This window comes from Amborella trichopoda, chromosome 9 (assembly GCF_054954075.1).
Source record: "Amborella trichopoda isolate Santa Cruz 75 chromosome 9, AtrichopodaSantaCruz75HAP2 v2.0, whole genome shotgun sequence".
In the NCBI taxonomy this organism is placed as follows: Eukaryota; Viridiplantae; Streptophyta; class Magnoliopsida; order Amborellales; family Amborellaceae; genus Amborella; species Amborella trichopoda.
Genome location: NC_142344.1, coordinates 50,359,175 through 50,384,038, shown reverse-complemented (window position 1 = coordinate 50,384,038; position 24,864 = coordinate 50,359,175). Strand labels below are relative to the sequence as shown.

The window sequence follows — 24,864 nt, the reverse complement described above, 5'->3', positions numbered from 1 at the left end:
TCGAGTCATTCATTATTATACTAGTGTTACACATGCGTTACGCATGTGCTTTAATGCTGTAAAATAGAGCAATGCAATACTAATCTATAGAATCGAAAAAGCGAGGTTCTAAACAATCAAATTCGAACCCACCTAAAAAATTTCACTAGAAAAATTCATTAGAGGGGATTATTTTGATGCTTAAGATTCATGTTCATGAGAAAAAAAATTAGATTTCAAGTTTTGAAATGGTGCATCTTGTAACGCATTTTTGAAGCATCAATTTTAAATATTTTCACGTTTTCATAGATCTGCTAGATCTACACTATTTTTTAAGCTTTAAATTTTATAATTAGAGATGAATATATATTTTAAGGCTATCACAAAGATTTCCAGTATTGAAACCATATTTCTCGATACTATTTGAAGGTGCGCTCTATTATGATTGTTTATAGCCTTGCCTCTGTAGTCGTTTTTTTTTTTTTTCCTCAAGTTCAATCTTTTTTTCTCCTAAGTTGTTCCAGACATCTTTGGACATTTAAAGTTGGCTCCCCCCAACCCGCAAACATCAACTTCGGGCCTTTTATGGTTCGAAATTGAAGTTTGTGACCTTCTGTGAAATTTGTTGCAAGTATCAACTTTGAACCTTCAGATTTTAAGAAAAAAAAAAGATTAAACATCAGACATTCAAGGGTAGAAGTAAAAGTAATACAAGAAAAGAAAAAAAGGAACTGAAAAAAAAAATGAATCTAAACTAAAACATTTTGTGGGATTTCTGAATATTGGTAATTTAGAATGGGAAAATGGTTTGATAGGGCTACAACCCTGTCAAAATAAGTAAAGCCTCACTCATAACTCATCATGAATTGTAATTCAAGCAATGGAAAACTTTTACATCAATCATCTCGGCTTGAACATTATTGTCGTGAAGAAAAATTAGGATTTCAAGCTCTAAAAATAGCATATATTGTAACAAATTATTTAGACCGTCCATTTTGGCCCAAAAATAAGTGTTTATAGATCAGCAAGATCTTTATATTTTTTAAGTTTCGAATTTTATGTCAGTGTTGGAAAATTGATTTTAGAGCCATAACAGAGATTTCTGTTACTGAATAAGGATTTAAGATGAGGAGGCTTTATTTTGTTTTCATGCTTTATAAAAACTTCATCCTTTAGAATGATATTATCATAAATTTTGTTAGTTTCTATAGTATAAACTAAAAAATTGTACATATTATTAGTTTCTTCTTAAAGTTGTTTCAGCTACCTATTCGGTTTCTAATCGGTTATGTATGTTGATAAAACTACCTCTTAATGTTTAATAAGCTATTTCTAATAAGCAGAAAACAAGCAATTTAAAAAAATAAATAAACAACCACGTAAAAAAATTTATTTGTGAAAAATGACCAAGTTCAGAATCTTACTAATAGTAAGAAAAAAAGAGAGAAGGAATATAGTGTACCTTACGGCATGCCTATTCGAATTTATTAAAAATTGTTCAAGTAAGAAATTGTCTGTATCTAAGTTTGAACAATTGTAAGTTCTGTGGAAAAATTTTTGTATAATTTTGTAACTCTAGAGGTATTTTTGAATTTAATCCAATGTCTTGACAGTAATGTAGTTTGTCTTTGTTTTTATGGGACTTGGTAAATTTAGTCATTCCACCTGTGTATTCCTATATAAAGCGGATGAGGTTACAAACCGTCCTAGACAAAGTATGGAAAAAGGAATGTTTGTTTTATGTGAAAATATTTTTCAAAAATTATTTTACGTGAAAATATCCTTTCATGTGAATAGATGGGAGAATATTTTTATATTAATTATTCTCCATACATCTTTTCACGCAAAGGAATTCATTCACGTGAAAATATTCCCTAGAAAATATTTCCACACGCCTTTGGTTGAATGCAAAATCCATTGAACTCAACGAATGCAGGGTGACGACTTACTGGTTTCTAGATCTAGTACTTCGTAGCTTCAAAGGCATACTGGTTTCTAGAGCTTGAATTTATTTTTTGATTCGGTTTTGAGAAACAACATTGATTTAAAAAAACAAAAGAGAAATTTATGAAATTTTTCTCGATACTTAGTATTATTAAAAAAAGGAAAAGGTTTATATAAAATCGAGGATCTAAACAATCAAATTAGAGCCTACCTTAAAAATTTCACTTAAAAAGGTTGTTTTGATGCCCAAATATCTTCAAATTGATCATCTTGACATCAAGATGCATGGACATGAGAAAAAATTAGATTTCAAGTTTTGGAAATAGTGCATCTTGTCACACAGTTTTGGACCTTCAATTTTCAAGATTTTTATAGCTCTGCTTGATCTACACTATTTTTTATGCTTTAAATTTTATAATTAATGATAAAACTATATTTTAAGGTTGCCACAAAGTTTTCCAGTATTGAAAAAATGTTCTCGACACTATTTGAAGGTGTGCTCTACTTTGATTGTTGAGTGCCTCGGCTCTATACAAACTGCACCCTTAATGACACACCCACAAAAATTTTTATTTTACATAGTCACCTTTTTTTTTTTCTCTCTCTTTTTTTTATTCCAAAATTGTCCCCTCTTTAGATTTTTAAGATACGAAGTTACAAATTTTATTTTGATTTTGGAGATCAAAACAACATCTTTTAGTCTAGTTTGATTTTGGATCTTGAAGATCCCAATTCACATTTGGCTTTATATATAGAGGCCCGATTTCAAAGTTACACGCGTAAAATTGAAAATTGAAAATTGAAATGAAATTCTTTAAATACACTAATTTAAGGCATATTAGCGTAAATTTCTCAAAAATAAAAAATTCTTAATAAAAAATATATATAAAAGATCGAGGCCCAAACATTTAATTAATGATGATGAGATACCCGGACGGTGATAAAGGCAAGACGGCTAACTTAATGAGATGCTATGTCTTTTTGTCCAAATATTAAAACATTAATTGATAAATTTTAAGAAAATTGGTAAACAACAATCCCTTTTATCTCATACATGCTGAATTTGTTATTCTCTCCAAATAGAATTTGCGCCATAGCTGACAACACCAGTGAAATAAGAAGCTAGTAATGGATCACAGTGACATTATACTCCACGGTCAATGAGCCGGTGGCCAACAAAAAAGTCCGGAGTTGTGCATAGCCCTGAGCCAGTCTGAAAACACCATTTCCACCCACCACAGACATCTCCCTCACATCCTGCAGTATAGGGTTCCTCCCGTCCACCGTGAGCGTGCTTCCGTTGAATTCGCCATCCGTGAACACAAAGTTGAGCGCCATGATGAGGCTGAACTCAGTCTTAGAACAAGCTGCTTGAATTCCCTGTGCCCTGCCAATAAGCTTCGACGTGAGGTTGGGGCCTTCTGTTAGTGGGTCGTCAGCGACGTATACGCTACCGAAGCTGGTTGGTGAGGTTTTTGTGCTATTTGCTTCGGCCACGAGTATGGGGGTGGGGTTTGATCCTTTGCCCACTTCATGGAAGTAGAAGTGGAGGTGACTCACCTTGGGTTGGCCCATGCCTACGGTCTCTCTCCAGTCATCTGACATGGAGGTGGCTATGGCCAAGAAGAAAAGTAGCAACGCCACTGTAGATGCTCCTTTCATCTTAGATAGATCTTGAATTGAGTTACAGAGAGGTGAGGCGTGCTCTTTATACTCCATGTCCTTTACATAATCCCCAATTTGTATAGGGTTGGTCTAATAGAGCCCGGGACTGTGCATAAATAAAATAGGGGCACAAATGGTGGTCCACAAGCCTTGTAAGATGGTTGACTAAATAAAGGCCCATTTATGGTAGACTAAAATGGGATTGTATACAAAGAAACTATTTACTTTTGATAAGGTTACATATACTTACCACCAAATCATGTGAAAATCTGATAGCTCGAGTGTGCTTCAAAGTTCGAGAAAATTACTTTTGAAGTTTGAGCTTGGTCAATGAAAAAAAGTATAGCAAATTAATTTTACATCCAATAGTCAAGGTTAATTGTGAGTACCTTGTACTAAAGATAAATGATTTCCTTGAATAATTTTTTATCTAAAATTATTTCCAGTGGATTTTCGTTTTTATTTGAATATTTTCATATCATCTTTGATCTATCTTATGAACAACTTTGAAAGAAATAGTTTTATGTCAAGCCCTATATTTGATGGGAAAGGTTTATATAAGCGTGCAACTTTAAAATGTAGAACTACAGATGCACCTCAAAAATCCATTGGAAAAGGTTGTTTAAATATTGAAAAACCCTCTAATTGATCATCTCGATGTTCATGTATGACTATGAAAAAAGAAAGGATTTTGAGTCCCAGAACTGATGCATCTTACAACACATTATCTAGACCGTCTATTTTCAAGATTTTCATATGTTTATAGATGTACTTGATTTTAATCATTTTTGGTGCTTAAAATTTTAAAATTAGATATGAAAATAGATTATGAGATAAGACTATTTGTACATCAAAATTATATGCTATGATAAAATTTGGAGGTGCGCCTTAAATGGATTGTTTAAGTTTGCAACCTTATAGAAACCACACCCATATTTGACTGTTGCTCAAATAGAAGATCAAGAGTTATGAGGGGAAATTCATATGGTACATTTTTTTTAGCACCATAAACAGTTTAGTTTGTTTTTTTTTTTTTTTTTTTTTGCTTTTTTTTTTTTGTTTTTTTTTTTTTTTTTTTGGTTTTTTTTTGTTTTTTGTTTTTTGTTTTTTTATTTTAAGGTTGATCTAAAGAATGAATCAAAGTAATCATAAATTATTTCTATCAAAAGAATATCATATGTTTTTGGAAAATGGATCACGAGTTCATGGTGATACGTTGGTCGTGAAGGGCCACAAAATATTTCTCTTATAAATTAATTGGAAATTGATCGAAATACCCCGTAAATACGAAGTATTTACTATTTTACCCATTTGCAACTATTCTAACTCAACACGATGTGTTTTTCTATGCGTATTTTGAACTTAAATCAATAAATATAGGTAGAGTGTTCAAATATTCATTTTTCTAAATTAATGGAAAGCGTGCGATCATCGTGCTTGGAACTTTCAATGTCTTTAAAGCTAAGAAGTCATTAGAGTAGCATGTGATAGTTTTGGTGATCTTGACAATTTCTTTCTTTGACAATTAATTATTATGGAAAAGTATAATATGATCCAAGATAATATTCGATCATATTGTAGGTTACCCTAGAGTAATTTATATACTTTTTTTTTTCATGTTAATTTTTTTTAATATATGTCATTGACATTCATCCAAATTTCCAGGTTCTTCTAATTTTAAGCTGATGATTTTTTATATATTTTAAGCGTATCCTATGGAGAGGGCCAAGTGGCGGGTCGACACATGTCGTAGATGGTTGAAGTAGCGTGTAATGTGGAAGGGACACATGTACTGACAAATGTAGGTCAAAAGTAACAGCAATATGGATTATGTATAGGGAAAAGTATATTTAGAGCGAGGCATTAAATAACTAAATTTAATCCTACCACAAAAATTTCATTAAAATGGTTGTTTTGATGTCCAAATATCTTTAAATTGATCATCTAGACATCAAGATGCATAGACATAAAAAATAAATGCATTGAAAGTTATGAAAATAGTGTATTTTGTAATACATTTTTGGACCGTCAAATTTTAAGTTTTCATAGATATATCGATATGCATTATTTTTTAAGCTTTAAACTTTATAAATAAGTATAAAAATATATTTTAAGGCTATCACAAAGGTTTCCAATATTAAATCCACATTTCTTGACACTATTTGAAGGTAGGCTCTAATTTGATTGTTTAGAGCCTATGCTCCATACAAACTGCACCCTTACATATGGGAAAAGTTTATATAGAGGGGAGGCTCTAAACAATCAAATTGAAGTATATCACAAAAAATTCACTATAAGAGGTTGTTTTTATGCCCAAATATCTTCAAATTGATCATCTCGACATCAAGATGTATGGATATGAGAAAAAAAAGAGATTTCAAGTTTTGGAAATAGTTTATTTTGTAACAAATTTTTGAACCGTCAATTTTCAAGATTTTTAAGTTTTCATAGATATGTCGATCTACACTATTTTTGAAGCTTAAAACTTTATAAATAAAGCTGAAAATATATTTTAAGGCTATCATAAAGATTTTCAATATGGAAACCATGTCTCAACGCTATTTGAAGGTATGATTTAATTTGATTGTTTAGAGCCCAGGCTCTATACAAACCACACCCTATATATAAGAAAAATGAGGAAAATGAGTTATGCAATTAAATCGATGATTTGGTTATGGTTTTCAGCCACTAAGGAAGGGAAGGGGGGGGGGCAAATCTCAGCATTCTCATTATGCTTGGAGGTAGGAGTTGTCGTCCCAATTCATTTTGGTCACCACCATTGGCAGGTACTTTGAAGCTTAACTTTGATGGTAGTTCCTTAGGTAATCCAGCTATTGCAGGTATTGGTGGGGTGCTCAGAAATGGATGAGGTAATGTTATTTTTTCTTTTGCTGGTCCCATTGGTTGTGCTACTGCTAATAAGGCTGAACTAAGTGCGGTGTATCATGTGTTGAAAATTTTCAAGGAGATGAATTCTAGGGATTCTGTTTGGATTGAAGGTGACTCCTTGATCAAAGGCGACTCCTTGAATGTAATAAAGGGAGCAGTGGATGCCTTGGGATTTACGTTCACTTTGGCTTAGAGTTATGGATATCTCTCTCTCTATCACAGTTTCTTTTTATCATGTTTACCCGTGAAGCTAATTCTTTAGCTGATGTATTGGCAAATGGGGGGGGGGGGGGGGGGAGGGGGGGCAGCTTCTCTCTTTGGTTATTTTTGTTTCTATAATTGGTTTCTAGAGATTAATAAAAGATCGAACATTTGTCAAAAAAAAAAAATTTGATTTGATAGGGCTGTAGCCCTATCAAAATAAGTAATCCTCACCTCATAACTTATTGAAAATTGCAATTGAAGCGTTAAAAAACCTTTACATATTGTATCTTGGCTTGAAAATTGCAATTGAATTATTAAAAAATCTTTATATGTCCTATCTTGGCTTGAACATCAGGGTGGTGAAAAAAAATAGGATTTTAAGCTCTAAAAACAGTGTATATTGTAAAAAATTATCTAGATCGTCTATTTTGTTATAAAAATAAGTGTTCAAATATCCGAAAGATTTGTATCATTTGCGAGTTTCAAATTTCATTGTCGGTGATGGAAATTGATTTTAAAGCGATAGACAGTTCTGTTGCCAAAAGTGCTTTCTAGACGAAGATTTGAGATGAGGCTTTCGTTTGTTTTCATAAAGCCTAGGCCTTGTAGCAACCTCATAGAAATAAGAGATGCACTTTCCATAACGCCTATGATTTATTGGAAAAAAAGAGAAAACAATAGAGCCTCACATTGAAGGAAACTGGTTTGATAGGGCTTTCACCCTATTCAAATAAGTGAAGCCTCACCTCATAACTCATTGAAAATTGTAATTTAAGCATTGTAAAACCTTTATATCATTCATCGCGGCTTGACCATTATGATTGTAAAAAAAAAAAAGGATTTCAAGCTTTAAAAATGGTATATATTGTAACAAATGATCTAAACCATCCATTTAAAATAAGTGTTGATAGATTCGCAAGATTTGTACCGATTTTTAAGTTTCAAATTTTATTGTTGGTGTTGAAAATTGAACTTAGAGCCACCATAGTTATTTCCAGATGAGAATTTGAGGCGAGGCTTTATTTTATTTTCATAAAGCCTAGGCCTTATAGAAACTTCATCCCACCAAACCTCATTTGGCAAATACTTTCGGGTGTTTTAAAATCTATTTCCACTACTGGTTATAAAATTTGTAGTTCAAAAAATGGTATAGATCTTGGGGATCTGTAAACGCTTATTTTTAGGATGAAATGGATGGCCTAGATAAAGTGTTACAGTATATATATATGCTAATTTTAGTACTTGAAGTCTTGATTTTCACAATCATAATGGTGAAGACCAAGATGTTTGATTTGAAAGTTTTCATACTCCAACACTCCAATTTTAGATAAGCTTTGAGGTGACGCTTTACTTATTTTGTTAAGATTTATGGATGCAGCTCCTGCAGGAGTCATGAAGCCTCTTTCTCTTTGCTACTTGGATAGCATCCCGAGTGTGATCGTAGTCCATCTTTCATGTCACATCGCGAATCATGGACTTATGGTCACTGAAGATCATCATGTACCCTCATTGCATGGGGTTGCATCTCAAAGGAGTTCTTCAATCACGCTGCTCCCTTTTGTGGCCGTACAACTAGTGCCACACATTTGAGTTCTATGGGTGAAAAAAATTATAGTATGTTGTTCCAGCTGGCCCGTCAAACACCAGTAGTTACTCCCACTGGAATGTTGAGTTTATCTGGATCTCCTATAATAGAATGCATGTAAATCTGAATATCCAAGTAATTGAAACAATTGTGGGACTGTTGAAGCGCCCACTCAATTATAACACATATAATATGTATTTTCTCAGCATTCTCATGCCTATGTCATGAAGTAGTATAACAAGCCTCTTATGAGAAAAAAAAAAAAAACTCAATGCCTGTTGGTTTTGCCAAATACAAAACTTTCTTAAACCATAAAGGTTCAACCACACTAATCTCTTGGTAGTAAACCACACAAACCAAATTATCTTATCCACACAATATGTGTCAAAGAGGCCTACCAAGACGGCCTTCTCTATAGTTCATGATATTAGGTAATCGATGATTCCAACAAACTAACTCACAAGACATATGATCGATACTAAAAAATATGAGTCATGACATATGAGTGTTTAAAACTATAGTATAGACAAAAGATACTTTCTCCTATCTTTATAAAATACTTTCAAGACTCGATGTTTTTCCTTTTTATCATAACTCTTGATTTGGTATATTTTCACAAGCAATAGTTAGAAAATAATATGAAGGTTTGAATGCTTTTCTATAAAGAGTTAGTGGACCTCACAAGTTTAAGGGGTTTTCTCAAAACTATAACTATTGACCTAGGTTTTTTTGCTTAAGAGGTCCAATCTTCTTTCAAATGAACATATTCAGTCTTCAACATCAATTTACCATATACACCTTTGCTTATTTATTAAGTTATGTTACAGCCAACAAACATAAATCTATCTTACGATTTTATCCAAAACGAAACACGACTAAAAGTTGTTTATCAAAATCTAACAAATATACAGATATTTTCTCGGCAAATATTTGGAGACTTTAACATGAGATCCTCAACATATACAACACACCATATCACCATAAATTATCGAGAGGATGGTCAACAATATCGGGTTCCATTGAAACACTCCAAATATGCTATATATTTGATTGAGTCATATCCATATCTCATGTTTGATATTTAGGTCCATAGATCTTGATCAAACTACATCTCCATGTATTTTACTACCTTAATTAGTTCATATAATCACAAAGAGGCTCAAAAACACTTGGTATTAAAAAACTGGCTCTTTTAAACTTGTTAGTACTTATCAACTAATGTCCATACAATACATACATATGCACAAAACTAGCCAAGTTATAAATGAAGCATAAAGAATGATAAATAAATTAATGAATCCTCTTTATTTATATGACCTTACCATGCAATGTGGGATAGATTTCATACCTCGTAGTGTATGGTACCGGGGCTTACTTGATCTTGGATTTTCTTACTAACGAATTTTGGTAGTATTCGGAGAGCACACAACTGATGGAGAATCACTTGGTCATCGAAGTGTCCATCTTTTCGGTCTTTGGATTTTCCCCTTTTTATACCATGAAGAAACACTCTTCTTCATGCCATCACTCCAAAAATCACAATTTCAATTCTCTTACCGATCTTTAGAGTTTCTATACAGCCACTGCCTCTTTACATATCGCTTCACTATGAATATGCTTTTACATGTATTGTGTTTCTACTATTTTTTACAGTTCCCAGATAGGGTGCTCATGTCTCTCCAACATTGTATTACCTCTCTCTGAGTTTTACTGTTATAAACCATACTCATGACACACTATAAAACTTGAGCGAGTCCTAAAAGGGCATCTATTATGAGCAATACAAAGATGCGCCTTAACAAATATTTTTTCTTGAGACCATTTTTGTTGCAAACTAGACTCAAAACTAAAACTAAACATTATGGTGTGAATCCCAAATAGTATTTTTCTACATGGAATTAAATAAGTGACATTCATGTCATAAAACATGTTATACTGCAGAATTCTAAGATAAACACTATCTTGTAAAATTATATTTTCTCTCTATCCACATGGAGTTTCCCTTTTAAACTTCTTTTATTCAAAAGTAGACACAAAAGGGCAGTAATTATCTTTCTGCGGACCTCATATCCCATTGTTAAGTAGACTTGTCAAAAATGGATATTTACATCTCAATCAAACACACCAAACCGCATAAATTCAGGATGACTTTTTTCCAATAAAGAAATATTTTTCTTTATTTCCCATAGATATTTCTCTCTCAAATAATTATTTTTAGATAGTAGACTCAAAATAGCACCTTAAGAACTCAGCGTGGACCTCAAAACATTATGTTAACAATAGAAATAAAATCATGACATTCATATCACTGAAACAGTTTTCATTGTAGAAAACAACACTTGCACATACTTCAATAAAAGGACCATATCTTTCAAACCGCAAATGATTTCTTCATAAATTTTTTTTTTTTTAAAGTAAACTCAATTTGATGAATTACAGTAAAATATAACTGAGAAATAAAATTATTTGCATGGTGAAAAATTTCATAGAATTCAATGTACAGTTCCTGAATTTTGCAGGTTCAGAATTGACACCTCTTAATGATGAGTCCATAACACTCAATTCCCCGTAATCTCCTACTGAAATTTTTTAAGAAGATCCTACTCTAAAAAACATAAGTATCGTTGCGGTATATATTAGAGAAATATCTCTTCTTCTTATTCATATCAGTGCTCCAAAACAATACAAGAAACCCTATTCTGCATAGTACATTTGCGGCATAGGAATCATGCCAATAATCATTTCAGAGGTTTCCCATAGGACAACAAAGCCATTGTCTTTCAAATGTCTGGCTTTTAACTCATAAAAATTGTGAAACAGAAGAGATATGGTAGCATGAAACCTCACTTTGATACCAATGAAAGTTAGGCAAGGTGATCTAGCATAATGTATATCGTTTTTAATTTTTTTTCTTTTTACCGACTACAACACTTACAAATGTCCAAATACAATAAAACTCTATTGAAATAAACAAATAAATAACCAAAAGTAGTTCTGACACGCTGCTATTAATTACAACATCATTTATTCAATAAATAAAACCAAAACAATGCTTATGAGAAATAAAATCTAGCAAACCACGAAGCAAGATACGAGAGGATTACTTCAACCGAACTTAGTACACCTCACACTGGGTCTCCTCCTCTAATGGTGTACGGATCAATAGTCTAGCTCAGATCTTTGAAAGATGGGCAACTCCGACCTCATCAAAGGATAACCCATAAATCTTCATCGGTGGCCAGGTAATAGAGTTTTCCAACTCGATTGACCTAGCACGTCAAACGAAATCTGAGTATCGGCAAGCATTTACCAATCTCGGTCCCTCCCTTTGTCCCTCAAAATCATATTCCCTCGGTCCCTCAAGACCATATTCTCTTGGTCTTTCAGAATCATTCCCCCACTGAAGTTATTTGTTTGGGTATATCAGATATTGATTACATGCTTTCGTAAGGCCTTTAATGGCACAAAAGTTCAGCACATTCAATGACTCAATTATTCATCATCAAACATTCACGAACCTTGACATGTGTACACCCTATGCCCATCCATACATATTAGCATAGCACTCTCAAACAAGAGCTTTGTAAAGGAGAAACAACACAAGAAAATTTTATTTTAAAAAAAAACAAATCAAGGAAATTTCATCAGTCATAGAATCATTCTAAAGGATACATGAATGACATTTCCTCAGTAGTGGATAACGGTTACATTGTAGTGCTCTATAGCGTTCAGAGTTGTTGTATCGATGGAGTAGGTTTGTTTAACACCATAGCCATGAGCCAGGCGGAAGGCTCCGGTACCTCCAATAATCGATAACTCCCTCACCTTAAGAGGAACTAGATTCCTCCCCATCACAGTGAGAGTGCTACCTTTGAACTTGCCATCTGTGAATACTAAGTTGTGGGACTCGAACAAACTGAGCTCAGTTTGGGATGTGAAAGCATACAGGCCTTGTGCCTGACCAATAACCTTGGATGTGAGCTTCGGTCCTTCGGTCAAGGGGTCGTCAATAACGACGACCTCGCCAAAGAGAGTGGGCAAGGCATTTGCCGTGTTGGCTTTGGCCACGGTCACTGACGTAGGCTTCTTTGCGACATGGAGGTCATGTAAGTAGGAATCAAAGCAGCTCACTTTTGGTTCACCTAGGCCTAGCTGTGCTTGGCAAATGGGCATGGAGGAGAAGAAGAGCAACAATGAGGCCATGCCGGTGGCTAATGCTTCGTTCCCTCTCATCTTGGATTCAATGAGATGTTTGATGAAGGCAGTTTCTTTTATACATGGCCCGGTCTGAAAACTCCTTGGTAATATCTGTGAAAAACCTTACCTTAAAAAAAAACAAAACAAGTATTTGGGAAAAACCTTATTGCCAGGTTATGTTGGTGGATGGCGTGATGAACTAGAAAAGAAGGGTCTTCTTGCAATTGCTTCACTTGGAATTGCCGTTCAAATATTTGGGGAAAGCCCTCATTTGATTTGGGATATGCTAGTTATTATATCTTTCTTTGATTTTGATGTTGTTATTATATTCTTTATTTTATGTGTGTGGTTTTGCTTATAGCCTAGGCTCTAAACAATCAAATTAGAGCCTACTTCAAATAGTGTTGAGAAATGTGATTTCAATATTGGAAATTTCTGTGATAGTCTTAAGATATATTTTCATATTTATTTATAAAGTTTAAAGCTTCAAAATATCTTGAAAATTGAAGGTCAAAAAATGCGTTACAAAATATACTATTTTTAAGACTTGAAATCCATTTTTTTGTCATGTCCAGATATCTTGATGTTGAGATGATCAATTTGAAGATATTTGAGCATCAAAGCAACATCTTCCAATGAAATTTTTGAGATAGGCTTTAATTTGATTGTTTTGAGCCTTGGTTCTATAGACTTTTCCCTCACGGGGAATAATGTGGTCGTGCCTTAATAATTGAAGCCTTTAGATGCAAAACACTTGTCTGGACCATCTTGCCCTCCTCCGTTTAGTAGCAATATTTTTCTCAAACGTGTAAAACCGAACTAAAAAGAAGAAGAAGAAGAAACATGTAATTAATGGATGGAAAAAGTTTGTATAAGGATGCAACCTTATAATGTACAACTACGGATGCAGCTCAAAAATCCATCAAAAAAGGTAGTTTTAATGATGAAAAACCCTTTAATTGATCATCTCGGCATCGAGATGTATGACCATGAAAAATACAAAGATTTTAAGTTTCAGAAATGGTGCATTTTACAACATATTATCTGCACCGTCAATTTTTAAGATTTTCATATGTCTATAGATCTACTTGATTTTAATCATTTTTAAAATTTAAAATTTTATAATTAGATATAAAAATAAAATTTTAAAATAATCCTAAAAATATTTTATATCAAAATTATATATCATCATAAAATTTGAAGGTGCACCTTACCTCTACAGCTACGGATGCATCCGTATGCAAACAGCACCATTAATGGATATGTATGGGTGGGATGTAAGATTAAAGTTACTCTGTAGAGAGAAAAACCTATCATTGGGCAAGTGGCATCTAGTGGCGAGCAATATTTTTGGCACAGCTCTTATTGTCGAGTCGTGATTTTGATGGTTTAAAGTACACAACATGCTATAATTTTTTTATGTTTTTTACATGTCATTTTAGATGAAACTGGGGCATATGTAGTTTTCAGTGGGTACGCTGTTACAAAAACCCCTCTTATAAAATAAAATAACCAAAGTGCCCCCAACAATTTTAAGGGGTACCTGGTTATTTTAGTTTATTACAATCATTTATTTTTTATTTTTAAATAGTGAATCTTATTGATAACTACACGTCCCAAATATATAAAAAACTAAAGAAAGAGACTGTGCTTAATTGGTTAACGCTCGGTGATTTGTACCACATGTATCAATTTGAAGAATCAAAATGGTGGTATTTTTTAAATAAAAAAAAGGTAAAAAGGCTATATACGCAAAATTGAAGAAATTATTTAACAACACCAATTTAGGGGTTAGTAGCTTAAATTTTTCAAACCAAAAAACGCATTCTTAATAAAAAATCGATACAATGCGGCATATTCTAGGAGCCCAAACTATGTAGTTGAATAAATCTTTCTCTAGATGTTATGGGTCGAGGGTTCCTTCTACTTTTCCTTCTTCAAACTCCGATTTGTACTTTTCATATAAAAATGTCTGATCAACGATAGAACTTGATCCAATTTGGATTATATGTAATGGATTCCTTCGTTCGAACCGAAAAAGCAATGATCATTATAAAAAAAATAAAAAGGCTATACACGTATAATTGAGGAAATTGTTTTAACAACACTAATTTAGGGGTTAGTAGCTTAAATTTCTCAAACAAAAAGAACACATCCTTAATAAAAAAATTGTAAACTATCGAGCACTCCAAATATTCAATAAATGATAATGAGACCGCCTGATGATAAAAGGCAACACGGCTAACTTGATGAGACTTTGTCTTATGGAACATAGAGGATTAAGATTTAAGGCCTTTTTGTGGTCCCTCGTCTTCTTCATTCCCCTCAAGAAAGATGTCTTCGAGGCAAAATTGCATCCATCGCGATTCTCATCAATCAAGTAATGCCACACCACAAATTACAACATTTATTGAGGAATCTGAAGAAAGATATTGGTAGACAAGAACCCCTTTTATCATAAAAAGCTAGCAATGGATCACAGTGATTTTGATTTTGGAGATCAAAACAACATCTTTTAGTCTAAGTTTGATTTTGGATCTTGAAGATCCCAATTCACATTTGGCTTTATATCTAGAGGCCCGATTTCATAGTTACACACTTAAAATTGAAAGTTGAAAATTGAAATGAAATTCTTTAGTTACACTAATTTCAGGCATATTAGCGTAAATTTCTCAAAAATAAAAAATTCTTAATAAAAAAAATATGTAAACGATCGAGGCCCAAACATTTAATTAATGATGATGATATACCCGGACGATGATAAAGGCAAGACGGCTAACTTAATGAGATGCTATGTCTTTTTGTCCAAATATTAAAACATTAATTGATAAATTTTACCAAAATTGGTAAAATCCTTTTTATCTCATACATGCTGAATTTGTTATTTTCTCCAAAAAGAGTTTGCGCCATAGCTGACAACACCAGTGAAATAAGAAGCTAGTAATGGATCACAGTGACATTATACTCCACAGTCAATGAGCCGGTGGCCAACAAAATAGTCCGGAGTTGTGCATAGCCCTGAGCCAGTCTGAAAGCTCCATTTCCACCCACCACAGACATCTCCCTCACATCCTGCAGTATCGGGTTCCTTCCGACCACCGTGAGCGTGCTTCCATTGAATTCGCCATCCGTGAACACAAAGTTGAGGGCCATGGTGACGCTTAACTCTGTCTGAGAAGAAACTACTTCAATTCCCTGTACCGTGCCGATCAGCTTCGAAGTGAGGTTGGGGCCTTCTGTTAGTAGGTCGTCATGCACGTAGATGCTACCGAAGCTAGTGGGTGAGGCCTGGGTGCTATTCAATTCGGCCACGAGTACGGATGTGGGGTTTGGTCCGGTGAGCACTCCTTGGAAGTAGAAGTGGAGGTGGCTCACCTTGGGTTGGCCCATGCCTACGGTCTCTCTCCAGTCATCTGCCATGGAGGTCGCTATGGCCAAGAAGAAAAGTAGCAACGCCACTGTAGGTGCTCCTTTCATCTTAGATAGATCTTGAATTGAGTTACAGAGAGGTGAGGCGTGCTCTTTATACTCCATGTCTTTACGTAATCCCCAATTTCTATAGGGTTGGTCTAAATAGAGCCCGGGACTTGGCATAAATAAAATAGGGGGCACAAATGGTTGTCCACAAGACTTGTAAGATGGTTGACTAAAATAACAGCCCATTTATGGTACTCTAAAATGGGATCGCATACAAAGGAACTATTTACTTTTGATAAGTTACATATACTTACAACCAACCAAATCATGTGAGAATCTGATAGCTGGACTGTTCCTCAAAGTGTGAGTAAATTACCTTTGAAGTATCGGCTTAATCAATGAAAAAAAGTATAGCCATTTAATTTTACATCCAATGGTCAAAGTTAATTGTGACTACCCGATACTAAAGATATATGATTTCATTGAATAATTTTTTATCTAAAATTATTTCCATTGGATTTTTCGTTTTTATATGAATATTTTCATATCATCTTTGATCTATCTTATGAACAACTTTGAAAGAAATAGTTTTATATCAAGCCCTATATTTGATGGGAAAAGTTTATACAAGGTTGCAACTTTAAAATGTAGAACTACAGATGAACATCAAAAATCCATTGGAAAAGGTTGTTTTACTATTGAAAAACTCTCTAACTGATCATCTCGATGTTCAAATGTATGACTATGAAAAAAGAAAGGATTTTGAGTCTCAGAAATGATGCATCTTACAACACATTATCTAGACCGTCCATTTTCAAGATTTTCATATGTTTATAGATGTACTTGATTTTAATCATTTTTGGGACTTAAAATTTTATAATTAGATACGAAAATAGAATATGAGATAAGACTATTTTTACATCCAAATTATATGCTATGATAAAATTTGGAGGTGCGCTTTAAATGGATTGTTTAAGGTTGCAACCTTATAGAAACCACCCCCATAATTAACTGTTGCTCAAATAGATGATCAAGAGTTATGAGGGGAAATTCATATGGTACATTTTTTTTAGCACCATAAACAGTTTCGATTTTTTTTTTTTTAAGTTGATCTAAAGAATGAATCAAAGTAATCATAAGTTATTTCTACCAAAAGAATATCATATGTTTTTGGAAAATTGATCACGGGTTCATGGTGATACGTTGGTCTTGAAGGGCCACTAAATATTTCTCTTATAAATTAATTGGAAATTTATCCGAATACCCCGTTGATACGAAATATTTAATATTTTGCCCATTTGCAACTATTCTAACTCAACACGATGTGGTTTTCTATGAGTATTTTGAACTTAAATCAATAAATATAGGTAGAGTGTTGAAATATTCATTTTTCTAAATTAATAGAATGCGTGCGATCATCGTGCTTGGAACTTTCAATGTCTTCAACGCAAAGAAGTCATTAGAGTAGCATGTGATCGTTTTGGTGATCTTGAAAATTTCTTTCTTTGACAATTAATTATTATGGAAAAGTATAGTATGATCCAAGATAATATTTGATCATATTATAGGTTACCCTAAAGTAATTTATATACTTTTTTTTTTGGTTTGAGTGTTAATTTTTTTTAATATATGTCATTGATATTCTTCCAATTGTCCAGGTTCTTCTTATTTTAAGCTCTTGATTTTTTATATGTTTTAACCGTCTCTTATGGAGAGGGCCAAGTGGCGGGTCGACACATGCCGTAGATAGTTGGAAGTAGCATATAATGTGGAAGGGACACATGTATTGACACATGTAGGTCAAAAGAAACAGCAATATGGATTATGTATAGGGAAAAGTATATTTAGAGCGAGGCATTAAATAACTAAATTTAATCTTATCATAAAAATTTCACTAAAATAGGTTGTTTTGACGTCCAAATATCTTTAAATTGATCATCTGGACATCAAGATGCATAGATATAAGAAAAAAATGCATTGAAAGTTATGAAAATAGTGTATTTTGTAATACATTTTTGGACCGTCAAATTTTAAGTTTTCATAGATATATCGATATGCATTATTTTTTAAGCTTTAAACTTTATAAATAAGTATAAAAATATATTTTAAGGCTATCACAAAGATTTCCAATATTAAATCCACATTTCTTGACACAATTTGAAGGTAGGCTCTAATTTGATTGTTTAGAGCCTATGCTCCATACAAATTGCACCCTTACATATGGGAAAAGTTTATATAGAGGGGAGGCTCTAAACAATCAAATTGAAGCATATCACAAAAAATTCACTATAAGAGGTTGTTTTTATGCCCAAATATCCTCAAATTGATCATCTCGACATCAAGATGTATGGATATGAGAAAAAAAATAGATTTCAAGTTTTGGAAATAGTTTATTTTGTAACAAATTTTTGAACCGTCAATTTTCAAGATTTTTAAGTTTTCATAGATATGTCGATCTACACTATTTTTTAAGCTTAAAACTTTATAAATAAAGCTGAAAATATATTTTAAGGCTATCATAAAGATTTTCAATATGGAAACCATATGTCTCAACGCTATTTGAAGGTAGGCTCTAATTTGATTGTTTAGAGCCCAGGCTCTATACAAACCACACCCTATATATAAGAAAAATGAGGAAAATGATTTATGTAATTAAATGGATGATTTGGTTATGGTTTTCAGCCACTAAGGAAGGGAAGGGGGGGGGGGGGTAAATCTCAGCATTCTCATTATGCTTAGAGATAGGAGTTGTCGTCCCAAATCATTTTGGTCACCACCGTTGGCAGGTACTTTGAAGCCTAACTTTGATGGTAGTTCCCTAGGTAATCCAGTTATTGCAGGTATTGGTGGGGTGCTCAGAAATGGATGAGGTAATGTTATTTTTTCTTTTGCTGGTCCCATTGGTTGTGCTACTGCTAATAAGGCTGAACTAAGTGCGGTGTATCATGTGTTGAAAATTTTCAAGGAGATGAATTCTGGGGATTCTGTTTGGATTGAAGGTGACTCCTTGATCGAAGGCGACTCCTTGAATGTAATAAAGGGAGCAGTGGATGCCTTGGGATTTACATTCACTTTGGCTTAGGGTTATGGATATCTCTCTCTCTATCACAGTTTCTTTTTATCATGTTTACCTGTGAAGCTAATTCTTTAGCTGATGTATTGGCAAATGGGGCGGAGGGGGGAGGGGGGGCAGCTTCTCTCTTTGGTTATTTTTGATTCTATAATTGGTTTCTAGAGATTAATAACAGATCGAACATTTGTCAAAAAAAAAAAAAATTTATTTGATAGGGCTGTAGCCCTATCAAAATAAGTAATCCTCACCTCATAACTTATTGAAAATTGCAATTGAAGCATTAAAAAACCTTTACATATTGTATCTTGGCTTGAAAATTGCAATTGAATTATTAAAAAATCTTTATATGTCCTATCTTGGCTTGAACATCAGGGTGGTGAAAAAAAATAGTAGTTTAAGCTCTAAAAACAGTGTATATTGTAAAAAATTATCTAGATCGTCTATTTTGTTATAAAAATAAGTGTTCAAATATCCGAAAGATTTGTATCATTTGCGAGTTTCAAATTTCATTGTCGGTGATGGAAATTGATTTTAAAGCGATAGACAGTTCTGTTGCCAAAAGTGCTTTCTAGACGAAGATTTGAGATGAGGCTTTCTTTTGTTTTCATAAAGCCTAGGCGTTGTAGCAACCTCATAGAAATAAGAGATGCACTTTCCATAACGCCTATGATTTATTGGAAAAAAAGAGAAAACAATAGAGCCTCACTTTGAAGGAAACTCGTTTGATAGGGCTTTCACCCTATTCAAATAAGTGAAGCCTCACCTCATAACTCATTGAAAATTGCAATTTAAGCATTGTAAAACCTATATATCATTCATCGCAGCTTGACCATTATGATTGTAAAAAAAAAAAAGGATTTCAAGCTTTAAAAATAGTATATATTGTAACAAATGATCTAAACCGTCCATTTAAAATAAGTGTTCATAGATTCGCAAGATTTGTACCAATTTTTAAGTTTCAAATTTTTTAGTTGCAGAGAGACAATCCCCACTGACAGTTTTATTAGGTTGACCTTAATGAGGACTTTGCATGAATAAAATAAGGCCACGCATATGGTGGTCCCAGGAGACCTTGTAAAATGCTGAAATAAAAATAAGGAAAAAGTTTGTAGTCCCAGGAGACCTTGTAAAATGATCAAATAAAAATAAGGAAAAATTTTATAGTCCCAAGAGACCTTGTTAACTGCTCAAATAAAATAAGGAAAAAGTTTATATAAAGCCGAGGCTCCAAACAATCAAATTAGAGCCCCCCTCAAAACTTTCACTAGAAAAGGTTGTTTTGATGCCCAAATATCATCAAATTGATCATCTCGGCATCAAGATGCATGGAAATCAGAAAAAAACGGATTTCAAATTGTGGAAATAGTGCATATTGTAACGCATTTTTGGATCGTCAATTTTCAAGATTTTCAAGTTTTTATAGATCTGTTCAATGTACACTATTTTTGAAGCTTTAAATTTTATAATTAAATATAAAAATACATTTTAAGGCCATCACAAAGATTTTTAGTATTGAAACTACAGTTCTCGACCCTATTTGTAGGTGCGCTCTACTTTGATTGTTGAGAGCCTCAGCCCATATATGGTGCTCCACCAAGTAACAGCCATCGGTTGGGATAATTTTCAAGATTTCATATCATCTCTTATATACCATGAACAACTTTGAAAGAAAGTTTTGAGTCTGTAAAACCATAGACTTGATTGTTGCCCTAGTAGACAATCTAGATTTATCATCGAGGGGAAATTGATACGGTACATTCTTTTGAGCTCCATTCCCCCATGGCCATTTTTCCATGTAAGGTACACAATAATCACCATTAGAGCCTTTTCCTAACTGTATGAAATCAGCTATACGAATTCAGATATGCTATTTTGTTCTATGAAGGGCTATATCCTCAGTGTGACCATAAATCCCCATATCTTTTTTTACTATTTCTAACGTTATCTTTTTAGTTATGCCCCTTATCCTTTTTTAGCCTTCTACTTGAAACAACACTCACCTCTTTATAATTGTTATACTTCTACTTGAAACAACTTTCACCTCCTTATAATTATTATACTAGGTCTGTGTTGCACATAACCAGCCCACCTAAGTCTACTATCTCTCATTTTATCGTCTATTGAAGCCACACCAAAGTCTAATTTCTCTCATCTTAACGCCTATTGAAGTTATACCTAAGTTCTCCCGAATATATTCATTTCGAATTTTGTCCCTTCTTGTCTTGTCACTCATCCATCTCAACATCCTCGTCTCAGCTACACTCATCCAATGGGTATATTGTTGCTTGACGTTCCAACATTCTACTCCACAAAGAAAAACTGGTCTCACAGTTGTCTATAAAACTTCTCCTTCAGCTTCATTGGTATGTGACGATCACATAAGGCTTTGGTTACACATAACCACTTTGTCCACTAGCTCTAATTCTATATGCGAAAGATTGTATATAATAACACCCCTTATGTCACAATAGTTGAGAAATTTTATTATGGATTTTGTTCGCAATGATATATCCTCAACCACTTGATTTCGAATCTAATGGTCAGTAATAATTGTGACTTCCTTTTGTAAAAAATAAATAGTCTCATTGTATACATATCATTTTCTTTATTTGACAAATTAAATAGCTATTAAGCTATGGTAAAGTATAATATGATCCATATGATTAATATTTGATCATATTATAGGTTATTAAAAGAATACGTTTTATTGTAGTTTATCTTCTTAAATTTTTTGAATGTTAAAAATCTTTTCAGTTTCGTTGACATTCGCCCAATCGCCCACGTTCCCCGAATCTCGTTGATGATTTTTATAGGTTTTAGCTCTTGAGTCTCGGACGGGTCATGCAAGTTGAGACAAACTTTATCTTCCTATACTTTATTCATTTTAGGTATCATGTGGAAGGGACAAACCTATTGAGAAACTTAGGTCCAATTGCCAAAGGAACTGCAATAAAAATAAATAAATAGTTAAGGGTATAGTTTATTGTGCGTCCCTAGATCAAAACAACGGATCGAGCCGACTAGTCGGTCCTGGCCCGATCTGGTTAGTCCACTCGATTCCAACTAGATCGCTGATTAGTGCTCGATTTTTTTTGAAAAAAATGCAATTTCGGTAAAAAAATTCCAAAAAACTTAAATAGTCCCAAAAAATTGTAAAAATGTTTAAAATTAACATGTATTGTTTTTTTATATTATCACATAAAAAAAGAAAAAAATAAAAATCATAAGCAAAATTGGGTTTCGGAGAAAATGATTAGACACCTGAAGCATTACTTTTTTTAGTGATCAATATATAATAAATATATAATATTAATATGTAATCAATATATACTATACAATATAAATTAAATTAATAAAATAAAAATAAAAATATAATATAAAATATACTATGATATAATATTATAAAATATTATAATAGTTCAACTCGAACCATGCTTTTTTTTGGGTATTTTAGAATTCAATTAAAAATATCAGTAAAATATAAAATTGTTCATCCCTTTGTGACAAATTTGATAAATTTCCATTCCTCTCATATCTGTGTCTATGTGTATGTCTATGTGCCCCTTGGGGGGTTGGTGGTGTAGGTATTAGATTGAAGATCAAATCAGATGAACAACGCAAAATTTTTATATCCCCCGAGTTGAGGGACCTACGGGCTTGGCACCTTGTCGGGCCTGACCAACTTTGGTGCGTTTGAGTCTACTCACCCAAGGCAGCAAACCTTGCAGTTAGCAAATAAAAAATTTGAAATAGTATATAAAGTTTTAAGTAGAAAAATAGAAGAAGGAAATTTGTTTCATGCGAGCTGGACCATATTTCTACATTATGGGGTCTAGAGGTATAAAGCATCCATCTTAAAGATGGATGCAAGTAGATAGTCCATCAAAAAACAAGTCTAACTAACATGATATGCAGCACACGATATCACCATAAATTATCGAGAGGATGGTCAACAACATCGAGTTCCAGTGAAACACTCCCAATGTGCTACATATTTGATTGAGTCATATCCATATCTCATGTTTGATATTTAGCTCCATAGATCTTGATCAAACTACATCTCCATGTATTTTACTACCTTAATTATTTCACACAATCACAAAGAGGAACAAAAACACTTGGTATTAAAAAACTAGCTCTTTTAAACTTTTTAGTACCTATCAACTAATGTCCATACAATACATACATATGTAAATGAAGCATAAAGGATGATAAATAAATTAATGAATCCTCTTTCTCTATATGGCCTTACCATGCAATGTGGGATAGATTTCATACCTTGTAGTGTATGGTACCGAGGCTTACTTGATCTTGGATTTTCATACTGACGAATTTTAGTAGCATTGGGAGAGCACACAGCTGATGGAGAATCACTTGGTCATCAAAGTGTCCATCTTTTAGGTCTTTGGATTTTCCCCTTTTTATACCATGAAGAAATGCTCTTCTTCATGCCATCACTCCAAAATCACAATTTCAATTCCCCTACCGATCTTTAGAGTTTCTATACAGCCACCGTCTCTTTACATATCCCGTCATTATAAATATGCTTTTACATGTATTGTGTTTCTACTGTTTTTTACAGTTCCTAGATTGAGCACCCTTCATATAGAGTGTCATGTCTCTCCTACATTTTATTACCTCTCTCTGAAGTTTTACTGTTATAAATCATACTCATAGCACACTATAAAACTTGAACGAGTACTAAAAAGGCTTCTATGATGAGGAGTACAAAGATGTACCTTAACATGTCATATCTTTCGACTTACTACAAAATAGAAGATGAGCATCCCATGAAAAATTTGTGGTATCCCTCATTGCACAAAGAGCTTGTCTTTGAAAGTTTTTGAGTATGAAAGTAGACTCAAAATCAATATTTAGTGTCATCCCCAAATCACACCATCTAATGACTCTTTTAATTAGTGACATTCACATCAGAATACAGTTTTCATAGAACAAAATAAGGTTGTGCACCTCTCAATATAATAATTATTTCTCTCAATTAACAAATATTTTTTCCTGAGACCATTTTTATTGCAAACTAGACTCAAAACTAAAACTAAAAATTATGGTGTGAATCCCAAATGGCATTTTTCTACATGGAATTAAATAAGTAACATTCATGTCATAAAATATGTTATACTGCAGAATTCTAAAATAAATACTATCTTGTAAAATTATATTTTCTCTCTATCCACTTGGAGTTTCCCTTTTAAACTTCTTTTATTCAAAAGTAGACACAAAAGGGTAGTAATTATCTTTCTGCAAGCCTCCTATCCCTTTGTTAAGTAGACTTGTCAAATATGGATATTTACATCTCAATCAAACATACCAAACTGCAGAAATTCAGGATGACCTTTTTCTAATAAAGAAATATTTTTCTTTCTTTCCCATGGATATTTCTCTCTCAAATAATTATTTTTAGATAGTAGACTCAAAATAGCACCTTAAGAACTCAGTGTGGACCTCAAAACATTTTGTTAAGAATAGAAATAAAATCATGACATTCATATCACTAAAACAGTTTTCGTTGTAGAAAACAACACTTGCTCATACTTCAATAAAAGGATCATATCTTTCAAACCACAAGGGATTTCTCCATAAAATTATCTTTTTTTTAAAGTAAACTCAATTTAATGAATTACAGTCAAATATTACTAAGAAATAAAATTATTTGCATGGTGGAAAATTTAATAGAATTCAATGTACAGTTCTTGAATTTTGCAGGTTTAGAATTGACACCTCTTAATGATGAGTCCATAACACTCAATTCCCCGTAATCTCCTATTGAAATTTAGTAAAAAGATCCTACTCTAAAAAACATACGTATCATTGCGGTATATATTAGAGAAATACCTCTTCTTCTTATTCATATCAGTGCTCCAAAACAAGAGAGAAAACCCTATTCTGCAAA

At 33.1% G+C, this 24,864-nt stretch overlaps 1 protein-coding gene, 1 non-coding gene and 1 pseudogene across 2 annotated transcripts; all 3 read right to left on the bottom strand.

Moving 5' to 3' along the window:
* Nucleotides 1-2,950: 2,950 nt before the first annotated feature.
* LOC148780613 (dirigent protein 22 pseudogene) lies at nt 2,951-3,671 on the bottom strand (annotated as a pseudogene).
* An 8,282-nt stretch (nt 3,672-11,953) lies between these two features.
* LOC18436957 (dirigent protein 22) lies at nt 11,954-12,499 on the bottom strand. The gene has a single exon (XR_016041396.1). It is a non-coding gene; the product is annotated as a dirigent protein 22 (transcript).
* A 2,762-nt stretch (nt 12,500-15,261) lies between these two features.
* LOC18441664 (dirigent protein 22) lies at nt 15,262-16,030 on the bottom strand. The gene has a single exon (XM_006851890.4). The coding sequence runs from the start codon at nt 15,995-15,997 to the stop codon at nt 15,401-15,403; it is 597 nt and encodes a 198-aa protein (XP_006851952.3). The 5' UTR covers nt 15,998-16,030; the 3' UTR covers nt 15,262-15,400.
* Nucleotides 16,031-24,864: the final 8,834 nt, after the last annotated feature.

What these genes read in the sequence shown, in the direction of transcription:
- LOC18441664 (XM_006851890.4), bottom strand. Translation starts at nt 15,997, where the DNA reads ATGGAGTATAAAGAGCACGCCTCACCTCTCTGTAACTCAATTCAAGAT.